The following is an 18,424-nucleotide window of genomic DNA, read 5'->3' as shown; positions in this document are numbered from 1 at the left end:
CAAAGGACGAGGACCAGAAAGTGAAACAAACATCGTGGGCGTTGTGCCTAGGACCTCAGCCCCTCCACGTACTGACCCAGTTGGAATCCTTGGAGACCATTGCGACGTCCAACATCGTCCAGTTGTAATCAAAAGAAGTGTGACATGTTATTTTCTGAGAAAACTCAGGACATACATATGGCTCGGTTAGTGTTTCAACAATAAAACATATGGCTCGGTTAGAACCTAGTAAACCAAATAAAACGAACACAGATTATTTAAAATAAAGGTTTATACTCCCTCCGTTCCTTAATGATGGATTTTTTAGAAAAAAGTTTGTTTCAAAAAGATGTATTTTTGTGTTTTCTATGAAAAAATTGTAAACTTCAAAAAAATTAATTGACTTTATTGAATTACTATTTGGTAAAAATTATTGAAAATTGAAAATATAGAAAACGATACATTTATTATGGTAGTTTAATGTGTTTTCTTTAATATGTGTCAAAATACTAAAAAGTCTATATTTGTGGAACGGAGGAGTATAATAGTATATCTGTATATCAAGTATACGATATATATCATATAATTGACAATATAAAGTTTGGCTGTAATTATATGAACTTCGTTCTTAAAAGTTTGATTTTTACTTTATTTTAGTCTTTTTAGAAGTCCAAATTTGTTTTCTATTTCTTTTGGATTATTCAAATTGAATTACATAGGTAAAATAGAAAATGCCATAAATTCCCTAATATCAATGTCTAAAGGTTAGTTCCCCGAACTTCATATTTGGTCATGAAATATAGTCATCATCTTACTCTTGACAAAGAGTGGAACTAGCTCCCACCCCAAATGATATACGAAGCTAATATAGTTAACATTAAGGGAAAATTGGAAAAATGGGACACTTTGGACTTTTATTTGTCACAATAGTACTTCTGATATTTTGGGCAATTCTGGACAACTTTTACCCTTCTTTTATGGTAAAAATAGTAAACTGAATTTTAAAAATGTTAAAAAACTGCGGTAACTTATTCGAAAATCGTAATAAACGGGATAAGTCCAAAAACGGCCCAAAGAGGCCTAAAACGGGACTAAGAGCCCACTTACGATTTTATTTGGTAAAAGCCCATCAGTACTACAACGGTTTATATTTTATCTGCGAAAAAGGATAAATGTTGAGTTTCCGAAGATAATTACGAAGATCGAAGAAAATTAAATATTTCTGAAAGATGCTAAAGTCGGCCAAAAGGCATAACAGGAAAGCTTAAGCCGACCTTGGAGGGAGTATATAAGAAGTTCTAGGCGAGAGACACAAAGAGAAAACTTTTTCAGAGTAAACTTAGCACTTATAGCATTTATGCAACTTTCTGTTTTGTTATTTCAAGTTGCGACTCAACTAGGTTTTGCAGTCTTAGGTTGTTAGAACTAGGAATCTCGTCGACTACTCTGATAGCCGAGGCTTCTACCTTGTTATAACGCTCATACGCGAATTTGAAATAAGACTCCTTTTGTTCTTTTTTATGATTTCTTATTTCTTTTCGTATTTACTTTCGTGTTCTGATTGCTTGGCGTGTGGTTTAGCAGATATCCGGGACCTCTGGGGAATTAGGGTTTTCCTAACTTTCTTAATTTGAACGGAAATCGACGGTGTGAATTTCGGTCTATGCTTGATTTTACACCTTGTAAGCCATGTAGAGGATCTTGTTAGCCATGCGAAGCAACTCGAGTCAAGCATATCTATTCTAAAGCAATGGGCAACGTCATTTGTTTCTCTATTTTGGCGTTTTATGTTTCTTTACTCTCGATTTCATATTTTCTGTCGGGTTTGTATTTACACATTCCCTAATTGTGTTACATGTTACTTGGGAGCACACTAATGTTTTAACCAATATTAATTGGCTTTTCATAATGATAAAGTTTAAAGGTTTGGGTTTGATTGTCAGTAGAAATGATATGTACAAGCTCTGATAAAAGCTTGGTGTCCTCGGATAAACTTACACCATGTACAGAATGCACGTTTTCTTGTTTTTTTCAAGTTGCTGCTTCAGTAGGAGAGGAGAGTTTTCTGAGGACAAAAACAGAATCACCAATCTCGATTGTTTTTGTTATTCCATCCCCAACCCCATGTTTCCAAACCATGTTCTGTCCAAAGTATATCTGCATCATCATCATCATTCAAAACTCCCATATTCAATCATTATGATGATAAAGTAAACCCAACAATGTTTTTTGAGTACCTTTCCCTGTGGTTTCTTCTGTGGCTGTAAGACTTTGTCTGATCTAAAACTCCTCAGAGTCTCAATTGGCTCTACACCTCCAATTCCAGTGTCTTGATTTACCGTCGGTATCTGATCATCCAAAACAATTTAAAAGCTTACCCTTAAAACAAAAACAAAGAAAGTATATAACGAAGTAGGCTGTATATACCTTGCAACGAGAGCATAATTTCACACCATGAAAGGTGAAATTGTCTATAAGGATCTCTGTCCATAAGTCCTCAGCAAATGGTTCACATCCATCAACCAAGATGCTGTGAAAAGAAAGTTTGATCAAGTGTTGTTACAAAGCAATAATTTTGAAACAAACATACTTGGGTCTGAATCGGCTGATGGGTACAGGCTCCTTGAGAAGCTCATTCAGGGCATCAAGGGAACCCTATAAAACGTAATGTAACTATTCTGAGCAGAACAAGAACCCAAGCAACTTCCTCGTTCATGGTGACTGACCTGTGATATAAGCAAGAAAGGGTACATGTCTGAGAACATCGCAAAGTGACCTGGAGCGTAGTTTGGATCCACAGGTCTTGTCTCAGAGTCTGCAAAACGAACAAGTCGACAAGGCTTCCCAAGAAAAGTTGTAAACCAGTTAGAGGCTTCCTCTCCTTCATCAAGTGCGGAGCCAAACCACTCCCAGACTGAGACACCATCGGCTATTTTCTCAGGTTTAGCTAGTGAAACCTTAAGTACATCCATGCCAGGAGCTCTAACCACTGTAAAAAAAAAAAGATATCTTAAAAATTTAGTTGAAGAATAAAAAGACAAAATCTTACCCATGTTAGAGTTGTTGTCGGGCTCCCAGTCCTGTGCAAACGCATGTTTAGGCATTTCAACTTCAATCAAGGAAAGCTTTGGTTCCACTCTTTGAGTCAATCCTCTTCCTTTAGAGTTCACAATCAACCAGTTTCTATCCCATCGAAACCCTAACCAACCAATCACACACACAAAAGTTAAATAATTTCTACAACGCCCACAAATTTCATTTGAATCAAGAACTCATCAAGAACTCATAAGCAAACAAACGGATTAGTGTCTCTGGTTAAATACCTGTGGGAGTGAGAGAAGCCTGAGACAAAGATATCCCTCGACAAGATTTGATCGGATAGACGTACAGAGAGGCTACTCTTCCCGCGGTTTCACCTGCCGGCGACGGAGACAAAGCGTTCTCCATCTCTCTTCCCCTATCTCTTTCTCATTCTCTAGTGTTGTACATCATCTCCTTGCGATGAACATTATCTTCACAGAATTGCACATATGCTCCCTAGAGTTTTTATCTGAACCGATTAAACGCTTAACACTTTGATTTATGACTCAACAAACCCCAGAATAGTCTGTTGCATTTTTACAACCCAAGTCCCTTACCAATTCAACCTGTAAATTAACAGATGAACCGAGACCTCTTGGTTTGTTGTTCTAATATACGCCACTTTTCTAGTTACCCAAGGTAACTTTGTGACTTTTAATTATACTAGATCGTTTAACCGCCCGGTTTATGTATTTTAGATTATAAAAAAGTTTAAAAATTATATGAGATTTTAATGAAAGCTGCATCTTTATTTGAACTTTTAAAAAACTAGTATATATGTAAATTTAATACACTTTTAGATCTGAATATTTGAAATTATTATAATATATTTTCATATCATTATTAAAATACTTAAACTAAAATTAAGTAAAATCAATTTTATTTATTTTATTTTATTTTTTGACAACGAACGGCCATTCTATAACTTAAAGAACTTGAGATGGTCTGGGTAACCAGACCGGAATAGAACAACCAATGTAACAAAGCTTCCTATAAAAGGATCTAGCAGACTTAGCTAACGAATCAGATATTCCATTTTGTGCTCGTGGGATGTGAAAGATCTTGAATTCTGGAAAACATAGCTGGAGCATCTTTATTGCCTCCAATTCAGTCGCGAAACTTGGCCAAGCTTGAGGTTCTCGTATCATTGCTATTAGATCTTTGCAATCTGTTCCAAAGCTGTGACACGAAGAATGTAGAAGCATGCTCTCCATTGCCCACCTTAGTGTCTCCACTTCCGAATGCAAAGAAGTCTCTCTCCTACTTAAGTTGTGCATTCCCATAAGCTGTGTCTGTCCCAGGCTATCCTTCCAGACCCATCCGCAACCACTAAACTGTGCCATGGAAGTCCATGATCCATCCACCATACATATATTATCCAAGCTTATGGCTTGGGGTTCCTCATTATGAAGCTCATGTGGGTTATCCGGTATCCTCTCATTGGCATTAAACCAAGCCTGGCATTCACTTTCAGCATATCTAACTAGTTCCATAGGATCTCTGTCTATTCCTCTAAACAGTTTATCATTTCGGGCCTTCCAGATATACCAGATTATCCAAGGATAAGGGTCTTTGTAGAGCTGTAAACTGGGCGAGCCCATGTCCACTAGTCCATATCCATTTGTCCATTTATTATTTGTGGACAAAGAGTGACCATAACTATTAAGGACCATGTTCATTAAGGCTTAAATCCACTAACACCCATATTTATATGGGCTGCCATGGGCTCCATTAAAAACCATATAAGAATATTTTGAATTTCAATCTATAAGTCTAAAAATACAAATATAAATTCATAAGATTAAATTTCATCCATAAATTCATAAGTGCAACAATACATAAATTCAAAGATCACATAAATAGCATCAGTTCATACTTAATAAAATAGCATCAGTTCATACCTCGTAACTTCAAAGTTTAAACTCCCTAAGTGCTCAACTTCATACATGTCACTTGCCTGCACCAAATCAAAGTTAATGCATTAAACCCATATCACTCAAAGTTCAAACCATACGAGACTAATACGTTAATACCATGCGAGACTAATACGTTAATACTTCAAAGTGCTCAAGTTCAAACCATGCTAGACTAATACATTAAACCCATATCACTCAAAGTCTCAAACGTATACAAGATAGCAATGTGAAAGCATTTTTAGCAAGCAGACTCAAAGTCTCAAACTATAAGCAGACTCAAGTCTCAAACGTATAAGGAAACCCTAAAACCCATATCACTCAAACGTCTCAAACTTATAAGCAGACTCAAACATACACAACACAAAGAAGCCAAGACAAGTGATTATATCAGTAGACTTACACATGAACTTAGACCTGACATGTTTCATTAACTTCTACTCCAACTTCCTCCAACTCCAAAGGTTCAAAATCCACTTCATCACCTAAGAAAATTCGATTATCAGTTTCAAGTACAAGACCAGTGACAAATCTAAGGATAGAACCAGAGACTAATGATCAAGAACTTACAGTCTAAAGACTCAAATCCTCTTAGCCAATTTATTGCGCAAATCAGTGCTCTGACATTCGAAGGATAAGGGTCTTTCCGTCTTTGTCAAGCTCTGGTGCATCAATGTTGTTCTTTCTCCAGAAGAGATAATCCATGTTGGCGTAAATACTTGTTAGAGGAAAGATGTCAGGAGCAGATGGTGTTGATGCTAGGGACCACACTTGCAGAGCTGTAGCTGTTTCTTCTGATTCTCCACACCTTGGACAGTAGTTATCACATCTCATGTTTCGTCGTACTAGATTCCTTGTAACAGAAACTTGTCCAGTTATCAATTGCCACATAAGGGTGATTTTACCTTCCAAACAAAGGCTTGGAGTTTGGTGATGCTCGGTTCCAGGATCTCCTTATCTTCATCGTTCCTCATTAGGTTCCGTGCTACCCAATATCTCGATTTAACTGTGTATTGGCCATTTTTGGTATAATTCCAGCAGAAGGAGTCTCTATGGTGAGTTGAGCTTATGGCCAAAATCTTAATGAGGTGTATATCATGTGGATTGACATACTTTTCTAGTAATCCATCATCCCACTCCCTTGTTTCCCCATTAATGAGATCACTAACTCTCAAGTTTGGATGGAGGACTGGAGCAATAGGTCTTGCCGGCCTAGCTGGTGTAGTAGGGATCCAAGGATCCTCCCAAGCCCTAACCTCATATCCAGAATGATTTTTTTGTCTGATCCCCAAAAGTAGTAATTTTCGTGCCGCTGATATACTGGACCAGACGTAGGATGGGACACTCACAGAATGCAATCGCAATGGCGAGCTCATTCTATAATATCTTCCTCTCAATACTCGAGCTACCAACGAGTCAGGGAATTGGACTAGTCTCCACAGTTGTTTGGCTAGTAAAGCCAGGTTGAACTTATGGATCATACGGAAACCAATCCCGCCCTCTTCTCTTGGTAAACACATCTTCTACCATTTAGCCCAATGAATCCCTCTCTTTGGTGGATTTGAGCTCCACCAGAATTGTGCAATGGCACTTGCGAGGTTCTCACATATCTCCAGCGGGAGCAAAAAGGTAGACATAACATATGTCGGGAGTGCTAACAGTATAGATTTGATCAAAACTTCCTTTCCTCCTTTTGATAGCCACCTCCCCGTCCATCCATTCACTCTATGCATTAATTTCTCCTTCAGGAACGCAAATAGCTTGCATTTAGATCCGCTGATATCTTCTGGGATTCCAAGATATGTTCCCATACCTCCCTCATTCTGTATCCCTAGTTTATCCTTGATTTGCTGTCTGAGATTTACACCTATCCTCTTACCAAAGAGTAAAGAGGATTTGTCAAAATTGATACACTGTCCTGATGCTTTCCCATATTTGCTGACTACTTTCATCACTTCTTCACATTCATGGGGATCCGCCTTACAGAAGAAAAGGCTATCATCAGCAAAGAGAATGTGAGATACCGAGGGACACGCACGTGTAATACGCATCCCCGTTATCATACCTTGATTCTCTGCATGATTAAGAAGGCTAACGAGCGCTTCCGTGCATAGAATAAAGATGAAAGGAGACAAAGGATCTCCTTGACGTAAACCTCTTTCCGGGACTATATTTCCCATTGGTTGCCCATTCATGAGCACCTTATATTTAACCATAGTGATGCACCTCATTATCCAAGTGATCCAGACTTCAGAGAATCTCATCTTGCGCATAACTGTTTCAATGAATGACCACTCCATCCTATCGTATGCTTTACTCATATCTGTCTTAATGGCCATCCTCTTATTTCTCCCGCATGGTTTAGTTCGCAGTGCATGGAACATCTCTTGTGCAATCATAATATTGTCCGAGATCTGTCTTATTTATTTCTTTTAAAATTAATACTTTAAGTATATACACAACATCATAGTAATAGGTATCTTATTAATGTAAATAAAATGACGCATTTTATTTTACCGTATCTTTTCTTTCTTTCCTATTTTCTTATATCTACTCCTTCTAATTTTGTTTACTTTTCTGTTGATTAAAGAAAATCAAACGTGTTTTTTTTTGTTTTTGATCAATCTGAGGATATCCCATACTTATAAAAAAGTTCTAGATTAATCTCTAAAAAGAGGTATGGCTTAAAGATAGACCATCTCCGAGAGTAGTTAAATGAAGCTAAAACATAATTATATATTTCAATGGCCAAAAGATTTAGGAAATAAAATACAATAATACTGTAAATTTTTGTCTTTTAGTTGAGAAATTTATCTTGAAGGGCGGAGGCAACATACGGAGATGGGTTTAGCTAACCCCCACTATTTAAAAAAAAAATATTTGTTTTTGTAAAAAAAAAATTCTTTTGATCCCATAAAAAATAAATTTGGACCTCATAAAAAAAATTCTGACCCGATACAAAATGTTTGTGGTTCCGCCATATGTATAGTGTTTTGGAGTATAGCTTACAGAAGAGATTTATGTGTTAGTAAAGTTGGTAAGAGGAATTTTTATCAGCATATTAGTAAGATTAATGTGGCTATATGCTCCCCAGAAATGCAGCGACCAAACTATATATGCTGCCTTTGTAACCCTATTTTTAGTTTGTATAGGTTAGAACACAATAAAATTGTTCCGATAATAAACATTCCTTATCTAAAGATTTTTTTTTTGGTAAAAACAGGGAGAAATACATACTAAGAACTTACAGAAAAATAAGTCTAATTACAGAGTTTGATAAATTATAAAACCAATGTTAAAATGAATTTTAAGTAATTAATACTTTAAGTATATACACAACATCATAGTAATAGGTATTTTATTAATGTAAATAAAATGACGCATTTTATTTTACCGTATCTTTTCTTTCTTTCCTATTTTCTTATATCTACTCCTTCTAATTTTTGTTTACTTTTCTGTTGATTAAAGAAAATCAAACGTGTTTTTTTTTTGTTTTTGATCAATCTGAGGATATCCCATACTTATAAAAAGTTCTAGATTAATCTCTAAAAAGCGGTATGGCTTACGGATAGACCATCTCCGAGAGTAGTTAAATGAAGCTAAAACATAATTATATATTTCAATGGCCAAAAGATTTAGGAAATAAAATACAATAATACTGTAAATTTTTGTCTTTTAGTTGAGAAATTTATCTTGAAGGACGGAGGCAACATACGGAGATGGATTTAGCTAACCCCCACTATTTAAAAAAATATTTATATTTGGTTTTTTTTAAAAAAAAATCTTTTGATCCCATAAAAAATAAATTTGGACCTCATAAAAAGAATTCTGACCCGATACAAAATGTTTATGGTTCCGCCATATGTATAGTGTTTTGGATTAGTATAGCTTACAAAAGAGATTTATGTGTTAGTAAAGTTGGTAAGAGGAATTTTTATCAGCATATTAGTAAGATTAATGTGGCTATATGCTCCCCAGATGCAGCGACCAAACTATATATGCTGCCTTTGTAACCCTATTTTTAGTTTGTATAGGTTAGAACACAATAAAATTGTTCCGATAATAAACATTCCTTATCTAAAGACTTTTTTTTGGTAAAAACAGGGAGAAAGACATACTAAGAACTTACAGAAAAATAAGTCTAGTTACAGAGTTTGATAAATTATAAAACCAATGTTAAAATGAATTTTAAGTAATTAATTTTACATAACAAAATTAGAGAAAAAAATATCTTTTTGTTTTGCGGTTGAGTCTTATAGTGATGGCCTGACTGGTTCAAACGCAGCGGTTACGGTTGCGGCTGCGGGCGTTTGCGGATGCGGGTGGTTGCGGTTTCTAGCGATTTTAAGAGATTTCTATGACTGGTTTTGCGGTTAGAAATTGTTGCGTTTACGGGATACTTATGATTGTTAACTACCAAATACAGCAGCGGTTAAATGATAAAATAACAATATTTACATTTTATATAATTATAAAAATATCAAAAATCATAATATTATAATAAATATGAAAATTATATTTAGAAAGTTATAGTTTCAAATTTTCAAAATTTTAGAAAATATTTTTATTTTAAAATTTTATAATATTAATTAAAATATAATAGATATATTTTAGTATTTTTATAATTCCATTTTAAAAAATTTATTGAATATTTTTATTTTTGTATTTATATGGTTTTTTTTTAAAAAGAAAAAAAATTATCCTTCCGCAACCACAAACGCTAGCTGTAACCACCTTTTGATTTTAAGAGGTTCAGAATGGTTTGAAGCGATTTATAGCGGTTTGTATGATTGTTTCGAAACGCTGCCAACCGATACCAACCGCAAAAGTAGCGGGGAAACCAGTCAAGCTCTAAGTGTGAGAAGAGATAACATGTAAGTGCATGTGTGAATTATAAAGCCTAAGCTTGAGTGCTTTCTTGTGGATAGGATAAGAAAACATATACATATGTAATATAAAATTTCATGTTCAGGTGTTATAATATAGATTTTTTTACTCTATAAGACACTTTTCGTCTTATGTTTTACACTTTTAGACACTTCCCGCTGGCTAGACACATTATGTCTGTCTAATGTCCTTCATACCCTCAATTTTGATCAGACCAAACTAACCTAACCAGAAATAACTAACCATGATTATATTTTCTCCTCTCTCCTCTCTCCTCTCTCCTCTCTCCTCTCTCCTCTCACCTTCAAAACGTAGATCTACTTTCCCTTTCACAAATTCTCAACTCTAATTACATATCTCTTTCCAATTCTGATTTCAAATCTCAAATCTACTTTTACTTTTCCAAATCCCCTAATTCTAATTTCAAACTCTCTTCTTCTTCCTAACTCAACCTTTCTCTGGAAAATTTTGTTTTTCTCTGTTGTTTTTTTTACTTTCTCAATAATAATATCACAAACCTCATAAATTCATATGTCTTTCTCTCAGTAATTTTTAAGAGCTTGTTTCTTTGACCAAACCAACTCTACCTTCCAATCTATCTCTGAGCTCGATCCCTTGCGCTCACTACGACATAGAAACGTCAAGTTAGCACCAGGTTTGTCTTTAATCCTCAATGTTTTCCTTTGATTTTGATTTGTAGAAGATGAGTTAGGACGAGATCTTTTTGGTACCATAAGACACGAAGTTTTGGTCTGAAAACTATTTCATAATTGCTTGTTCTGTGTCAGTGAAAAGGAGATGTGGAGGAGCAAGGGGAAGAAGAAGACAAGAAAGTTGCGTTTGAATGTGTGACGACGGCACCTCTCTACTTCAGCGGAGGACGACTGAACCTGTGCGACGACAAACGCAGAGTAGGGCTGAAATTGGAGAAGTTCATGAAGCTGATGATGTCAACGAGTTTGATCTGCTGCTAGTTGGTGATTTGGGTCATGCTAGAGAGTGAGAGCAACAATGGTGAATTTTCAGTTTTTTTTTTTAATTTGTGGTCCCTCACGTTTTGGTTATTCACGCTTTCACCCAATATTTTTAAAATGTGCAAAATATTTTCTTGATTTAGATTAGATAAACACATCCACATCCGTACCTCACATTTTGGTTTGACTCATTGTCTCCAGACCTTTGTTTTCTCTTTCAAGTAATGAAAACACTTTTGTCTACAAATTTTTATCTACACATGTCGTCCACATCCACATACCATGTCGACATATTTGTTTTTGTAAACGTTGATATATATACATATATGATATATATAAAATGATTTCAAAAATAGAAAATTATATATAAAAATTATTGTAATAGTATATTCATTTTATAACTCTTAAAAATTTGAAATAAAATCAATTGAAAACATTAGGTGGTATAAACAATAATAAAATAAAGAACCAATCATTTAAAAAAAAAAGATCTCATCCACTAACACAAACATTAAAATACAATTGAAAACATTAGATGTATCCATGTCCACATTTTTTCTATATACACGGTTATTTTTTGTTGATATGATTTTTTCATATTTAGATTGCAAAAATATACTAAAATGGATCTAAAAATGTAAAGAACAAAAAGATAGAATTTATGATATCAAAAAATTATTTAGTTATATACTTTAATATGTTAAAATAATCACATAAAGAAATAGAAAGGATTGATAAAGTAATATTTGAAAAAGAAAAACATATCATATGATCATATCCATCCACAATAGTTGGATGTACACAATTACAATGTTTCTATCCACAACTCTTTTGTCCACATTTTTCATTTGTATCTTTTGAAATATAACAAGAAAACATATCAAAATGGATATCAAATTATAGAGAATAAAAAAACATAATTTAGTATATCAAACAAAATTTTCAAATATATCCTTAAATTTAAAATGAACAAAACAAACTAAAACTAGGTAAAACAAACAATAATAATTAAAAAAAGAAAGAAACATGTCTTTTCATTTGGTTTGGTTTGAGGAGATATAAAATACGAATAAAAGAAAGTGACCCAACTACTATAGTTAAAATTGATCCCCACAAACCAAGCTTCTTCTTTCTTTTAACCGAACGTAAGGGTAATTATGTACAAACACATAGAGGAGAAAGGAAAGAAAGTGTGCCTCTAGCAGGAAGTGTTTTATCATGACAAAAAAGAGAAAAAAGTGTCTGAATACGTAACTCACTCTATAATATATAAAGCTTACCCTTTATTCTATGATTTTGGCAACCCAAGCTTTGTATTTGATATTAAACTGATAATTTTTGGAAAACCGATTCAATTGCATGAACAATTTAAAAATAAATATACTCTTAACGCAAAAGCCTTGTTTCTTCAAAGGCAAATGCAAAGCTCTATTTTAGAAGTTTAGGAACAATGACTAACAATTAAAAAAAAAAAAGAGTTTTTGGGAATAGTTATGGCAACTACAGAGTGTAGTGATGTCCTGATGTATCAATGTCCAAGCCCTTTTGCTTTGCGACTGATTCAACATGTCCCTTAAATGTGTGAATCTCCCCAAGCCTGTCAAAACAAAGCATTCACCAATAAGAATCAAGCAAATTCTTGTTTCTTCCGTTGAAATCGATTTAATCAAAGTACACTTACCTAGCTATCTTGGCCCTTTTCTTGTCTTGCTCAACGATCTGAGACAGCTCTCTGTAACCCCCGTTCTCTGGGAAGACGTTGACCTCTTGTCTTGTCTGCAGACCGTGCTGCGTCCTTTGTTCTCTCGCCCACTCAGCTTGTCTTTCTCCAGCACCGTAATCTCTCCTGGCCGTCAGAGCGGTCTGCTCACAAAGTAACAGCAGAAGCAATGAGTATTATGTTTACCATCAAGATGTAAAAGAGAGTTAGCTGTGTGTACGTCCCTTTTGTCAAACATGCTGACCCAAGCCTTTCCACTCAAGATGTATCTAATGGCAAACTTCAAAATGTCTTGTGGGATGTATGTTAAAATACTGTAAACCCAAATCACAGCAGCCCATCCCCAACCTATACCCTTCACCTTTGCAAATGTCCAGTTTGCATACACTGCAATCAAAGTAGCAACCTGCGTTTGGAAGGAAGAGTGAGATGAGTTTCTTTTCTTGAATTCTTTGAAAATATATGATGTTCTTAATTAATTACCAGTTGTGCAATGACGAATGCAATCATCAGAAGCACCCCAGGACGTTCAACGAATGACCAACTCCTTGACCTCGTGACGAATATAAGCGCTTGGCTGATGATACTAACTTCTAGGTTCACAACAGACATTAGTTCATCGTTATTTTCCCTGATTGACCTCACACCAAAATTTTCCTGTAAGTAAAAGGGTAAGTATTAGTTTCTTACACAATATATTTATCTATACAATCTCCCTAACACATACTGAGCAGAAGTCAGTCTTGTGAATCACCCAGAAGAAAATCACACTCATAACGGCTTGGTAGCCTCCCAAGACAATTCCAGTGGCAAAGATTTCATTGAGCTTCCAGCTATCAGGTGTTGGAGATGGCTTGACTCTATCCTTTGAGATTATCATGATAGTACCTAAAAGACAGCAACACATGAAAGTTATACTCTTAACCCTTTCAAACCTCCCCTGCACATGTTTACGGGGCTACATTCTTGCTTCTTACTCTATCGAACAATCTCTACTATTCATTTATTTGATAATCTTCTTTAATCTTTACACTATAAGTGGATTGCTCATTGCTCCAGCAGCTGGGTAGTTGTTGCATAACAGAGGGTTAACGATCATGCTGAAGCGTTAAGAATTTCACCCAATTATTTGTTAAGTGGCTGGCATGTTCCTCTCAAAAGTTTGTTGTCCGGTTATGATCTTGTAGAGCACACACCGGCTATAAATATCTATCTTTGACCGCAAATAACATGAGTGAACATACTCAGAGGCTTTGTGTAGCCGTGCCTTAAAACTTTCTATAAAATGAACGGAGATAAGGATCAAGACGAAGAAATATTCTTTCTCAAAAAAAAAAGAAGAAATATCAATTCATCATTTAAAACCACTCAAACCAAAACAGAACCTAATTGAATGCACACCACCTAAACTAACAGCACAATAAACAAAAGAAGGTAAGGAAGTATACAATACTTACTTCAGTTGTGACGTGAGTATTGTTGCCCTGAGGTCCTTCTCTTGCAAGATTAAAGCTGGACAAAAAATTTATCATTTAAGAGTACGTTAGAAGATCTGAAGTCACCGTATATCACCTGCCCAAACAAATACACCACTCACTATTCATTGAGCAACACATCAAGCAGACTTTGAGTGTTTCAGAATCCACCACATATTTTCTCTCACGAAATCACAATAAGGTTCACGAAACGACATGGTTCATGGGTCTATGTCGACATTTATATAACCCTTCTAATAGAGACCCATGGATAAGATGCTAACAATTACTGCAGTTACGGGACAATTAGATGCTTACGTGAAATACCTTCAGCGGTAGCTGTAACTGGGTTTCATGGGGATCTGGTGAGGCATCTTTGAAGAACATTATTTTTTCTTCATTAGCGAAGGAGACAGGGGACTTTCCGTTTGCTTTCATCGCCACGGCTTGAGCTTAGAGCGGTTCTAGGGTTTTGGTCTGGAGAAAGGAAAGAAGAACAGTATATAAGAAGGAGAAAAAGAGGGAGGTGAAACGAACTCTTTAAGAGAACATTGATTGACGAGAGTAAGAAGAGAATTGATTAGAACTGAGTTTATATGATTTTCAATCAGAGAAGACAAAATGTTAGATTCATCCTTCGTAGGTTTGGTTTTCTAAATGGGGTCATTTGGGCAATAACAAATTGATTGAAGCCCAAACGTAGAAGCCCACACGGAAGCCTATCTGATGTGTCAAAAAAAAATGTTCCTGATTGGTCAATTTATTAATCTGATGTGGATAGCCTCCCCATTCAGTATTTTGGCTTTTAGTATTGTTAGATCACACGTCTTAGAGTAGTCTTTTTTTTTTTTGACAATGAAAGACCATTCTCTTACTCAAACTTGAGGTGGTCTGGTCAACCAGACCGGAATAAAAAAACCAACAAAGTGAAATCTTCTATGGAAAGATCTTGCCGTCCTAGCTAAAGAGTCAGAAATCTGATTTTGTGCTTGTAGAATGTGAGTAATCTTGAAGTCCGGGAAACATATCTGCAAAGTCTATATCCTCTCCAATTTTGTTGCAAACCTTGTCCAATCGTGCGGCTCCTTACTCACACACACATGATTCCTCTCACACATACATCTCTCTATGTTTCACTCTCCTAATCTCTCTCTCTCTCTCTCTCTCTCTCTCTCTCTCTCTCTCTCTCTCTCTCACGCGACACATCGATCTCAAACCTAGAACTCGGGAACCATCTCTACAAACGAGCGAGTCGGACGTTTTGTTCTATCCAACTCGCTGAACGGGCGAGTTGGACGACTTGCTCGATCCAACTCGCCGAATGGGAGAGTTGGACGTCTTGTTCGGTCCAACTCGCCGAACGGGCGAGTCGGACGGTCTGTTTGGTCCAACTCCCCACTTTGGCGAGTTGGAGGATAGTGCCTTATAGTTGTTTCGTTGTTTGGAATCCATTTATGTGAGGCCTAGAGTAACCTTTCTCGAAGACTTATCGTGTGAATCCTTTCGGAGTTGTTACAAAACTCGATTTAGGTTTTTCCCGCTTTTCTTTTCTTTTCTATTATTATCTCTTCCTCAAAGAGAAACATTTTCTTGAGAATTTCCGACATTGATTCCGTCGTGACCAATTTTGACCCCAACAAACACTTAAATAACTTAAATAAACTAAAATTAAAGATTAAGAATTATTAAAATCATAAGGTATCCCCATATATATAAATGTACATGTGTACATCATTTCTGAAAAATGTTTGTAGCTACAAATCATTGATTTGTAGACACAAAGTTTTGATTTGTAAATAATAGGAAATGGTTTTGATTTTTTTTCTTCTAGAATTTGAGATGTTGTTTTCAACGAAACAAGCGGTTTGAAAAAAATTCGCCAAATTTTACCATTAGAAGTTGTAATAGATTAATTTATTCTTAAATATGACTAGAGAAATATTATAATCAAGATTTACAATTGTCATATATGTGCATATATGTACATGTGTACAAAAATTACATGTGTACATCTTTGCATGTGTACATCTGTATATTATTAAAGTAATGTACCATAAAATCATGTTTTCCTATTAATACCTCAAATCACATTTTCAAGTTAAAAACTTAAAACCGAAAAATTACGTTTTCATGTCAAGCTCGCGAAAATCATTTTTCCTGTAAAAAACTGTTAAAATCAATTTTTAATTAAAATCGCAAAATTACGTTTTCTATCAAAACTGCAAAAGTAATCTAATAAAAATTGAAATCGTCTAGCATAAAGATGAGTAATTCATTTGGGATTCATGTGCAAGTACGCGTTTCATATCTTATGATTTTAATAATTTTGATATCTTTTTTTTGTTCATTTAGATCATGTTAGGTTGCATTTTATGTGTATATACTGCATTTGTATATTCATTTGCATATCACAAAGGATAAATGTAAATTTGGAAGTTTGAGGGCGAAACTGAAAAGCAATATGCACGTTTAAAGAGTATTAGGGACAAAATTGAAATGAAACAAAAATTGAGGGATCAGATTGATATATGGTGTTTTTGACATCTTGTATATATGTTTTCTAATTGGTTTTCAAGTCTTTATCGAGTATTCTTAGTCCTTTTCGAGTCATTAAAGGTCTGGAGTTTCATATGAGAAAAGTAAGATCATCTGGAGCAAAAGAGTCAGAAAGAACCTGAATAGAAGATTTTCATGAGCGGAGCATCCTTGCAGGTTGTTCTTGAGCGTGCGGAGCAACCCGAGTGCATGTTCCAGCGGCAGAGATTTTTATGGAAACTTCTAATATTTCGGGATTTTACCTAGGCTGTTAGGGTGTTAGATCCGTGAGTTAAACATAAATAAGTTAATTATCGATTGTCTTCATTCATAACTGCTCTTATTGCTTGCATTAATCTGATATTTTAATGTCTGAACTTAGGTTTATTCTACTCATTAATCGTGTAATATATAGGTTGACATGATATGAATGAGCCTTGCATCCCTAACCAGTGAAAATAGATGTTAGGGTGTTTTGTGAACAGATCAGACTTGATCTTAATGTGTGTCATCGCATCTCAGTTTAAACGACAGTTGAGTTACTGAGATTGAATGAAAAAAGTTGAAGCACCACGACAGTGGGCTGATCTATCTTAAGTGATCAGAGTTCTAGACTAGTGCTAAATTTAACTTGAATAATTGTTTGGCTCACACTTGTTTAACACCCGATTAAACCACCCTAGGCTAGCATTCTCTTTAATCTAAAACCCAAATCAAGTCATGTTACTTGTCTTCACGATTTCTTACTTTTAAAATCCCCATATTTATTTTAGCTTGATATTGATCCCATAGAAATAAAGTGTAAACTGGTCGCGATTAAGCTGCCTAAGAATAGATCCAACGCGCTACTCAAGTAGGCGGGAAAGAAATGCCCTCTCTGGAATTGAATCTCAAATATTACAACAACACTGTTTGCTTGCAGTAGAAAAGACACAATTTTAGTGTATCACAGATGTGCAAAAACACCAAAGTTAGCCATTGTTGCTTTCAAGCTTTTCGTGACAGTTGGAAGGGAAGTTAGAGAGGAATGAAATTCACGACAATGCTGAATTGAGCCGGAGTGAGAATGTTCCAGACCGGATTCAATCGTCATGTGACATCACGAGGAAGCTGAATGCGGCTGATTGGATCGAGCTTGGATGAGACACCATGGTTGAAGCTTGAATGGACCCCCGCCGTTGACATCGTTATCACCATTACACCACCATCAGATATGTAGCTTCACATATTTCAAAAGATAGATAGAATACTAGAAATAAAGACTAAATACAAGTTCTCTTGAGAAAAAAAAATCTGAAGAAGCATATTTCATTTTCAAAAAGCGAACTTGGGAGGAGGAATACAAAGAAGAAAGAGACATGGATCCACTTTGTTTTGTCTGTTTATCAGTGGATGTGCTCAAGTCCCTTAAAACAGATGCTAAACTTTATTAGGGTTGTTGGACTTTAACTAATTACAGGAAGCACCGCTTCAGAAAAAAATGTATCGGTTAAGAGTCAACATATGTGTTGATAAAGGAACCACTTGAGTCAATGTACGCCTTGATTAAAGGTATCATTTGAGTCAATATATAAAGCCATCAAGTGTCACACGAAGTTGCTCCTTAATATGTTTAATATGGTGTTCCATCACAAAAATGTGTACAGCTTCGGTCTAGTGGTGCTAGACTATAACTTGAATTTTTTAAAGACATAAAAGGAGAGGTCCCACTATGACTATTAGCGGTTTCTAGCGGGCATGGGAGAAGAGCAGGAAGATAAAGAAAAAAAGAGACAACGATAGACTAGCCCCTTCCTTATTATACGAAAAGTTTTTGATTGATGAGTTCTCACCTTCTATCATCACTTCAATTGTTGCGCA

At 35.4% G+C, this 18,424-nt stretch overlaps 2 protein-coding genes and 2 long non-coding RNA genes across 10 annotated transcripts; 2 read left to right on the top strand and 2 right to left on the bottom strand.

Moving 5' to 3' along the window:
• Positions 1-3: 3 nt before the first annotated feature.
• LOC117128298 lies at positions 4-540 on the top strand. The gene is made up of 2 exons (XR_004451568.1): positions 4-191; positions 223-540. It is a non-coding gene; the product is annotated as an uncharacterized LOC117128298 (long non-coding RNA).
• Positions 541-1,853: 1,313 nt separating this feature from the next.
• LOC117128152 (mitochondrial amidoxime reducing component 2-like) lies at positions 1,854-3,563 on the bottom strand. The gene is made up of 7 exons (XM_033279916.1): positions 3,303-3,563; positions 3,029-3,178; positions 2,706-2,968; positions 2,570-2,634; positions 2,407-2,509; positions 2,217-2,327; positions 1,854-2,136 (listed from the first exon to the last, which is right to left on the bottom strand). Exons 1-7 carry the CDS (start codon positions 3,424-3,426, stop codon positions 2,011-2,013), a joined length of 942 nt encoding a protein of 313 aa, XP_033135807.1. The 5' UTR covers positions 3,427-3,563; the 3' UTR covers positions 1,854-2,010.
• A 240-nt stretch (positions 3,564-3,803) lies between these two features.
• LOC117128153 lies at positions 3,804-11,303 on the top strand. The gene is made up of 2 exons (XR_004451349.1): positions 3,804-10,515; positions 10,649-11,303. It is a non-coding gene; the product is annotated as an uncharacterized LOC117128153 (long non-coding RNA).
• Positions 11,304-12,128: 825 nt separating this feature from the next.
• On the bottom strand, positions 12,129-15,112 carry LOC108870356 (ATPase 1, plasma membrane-type). 7 transcript variants are annotated; one of them, XM_033279923.1, is made up of 8 exons: positions 14,348-15,112; positions 14,012-14,066; positions 13,532-13,832; positions 13,309-13,442; positions 13,038-13,211; positions 12,778-12,960; positions 12,516-12,697; positions 12,129-12,431 (listed from the first exon to the last, which is right to left on the bottom strand). In XM_033279923.1, the coding sequence occupies exons 4-8, from the start codon at positions 13,432-13,434 to the stop codon at positions 12,335-12,337; spliced, it is 762 nt and encodes a 253-aa protein (XP_033135814.1). In that variant the 5' UTR covers positions 13,435-13,442; positions 13,532-13,832; positions 14,012-14,066; positions 14,348-15,112; the 3' UTR covers positions 12,129-12,334. The 7 variants fall into 7 exon arrangements, with proteins under 7 accessions (XP_033135814.1, XP_033135810.1, XP_033135811.1 ...); XM_033279919.1 differs by having other exon boundaries at positions 13,282-13,442; positions 14,348-15,109; XM_033279920.1 differs by having other exon boundaries at positions 13,282-13,442; positions 14,357-15,109.
• Positions 15,113-18,424: the final 3,312 nt, after the last annotated feature.

This window comes from Brassica rapa, chromosome A09, assembly GCF_000309985.2.
Source record: "Brassica rapa cultivar Chiifu-401-42 chromosome A09, CAAS_Brap_v3.01, whole genome shotgun sequence".
Lineage (NCBI taxonomy): Eukaryota > Viridiplantae > Streptophyta > Magnoliopsida > Brassicales > Brassicaceae > Brassica > Brassica rapa.
The sequence above is the reverse complement of the archived record's forward strand: the minus strand, read 5'-3'. Positions and strand labels throughout refer to the sequence as shown.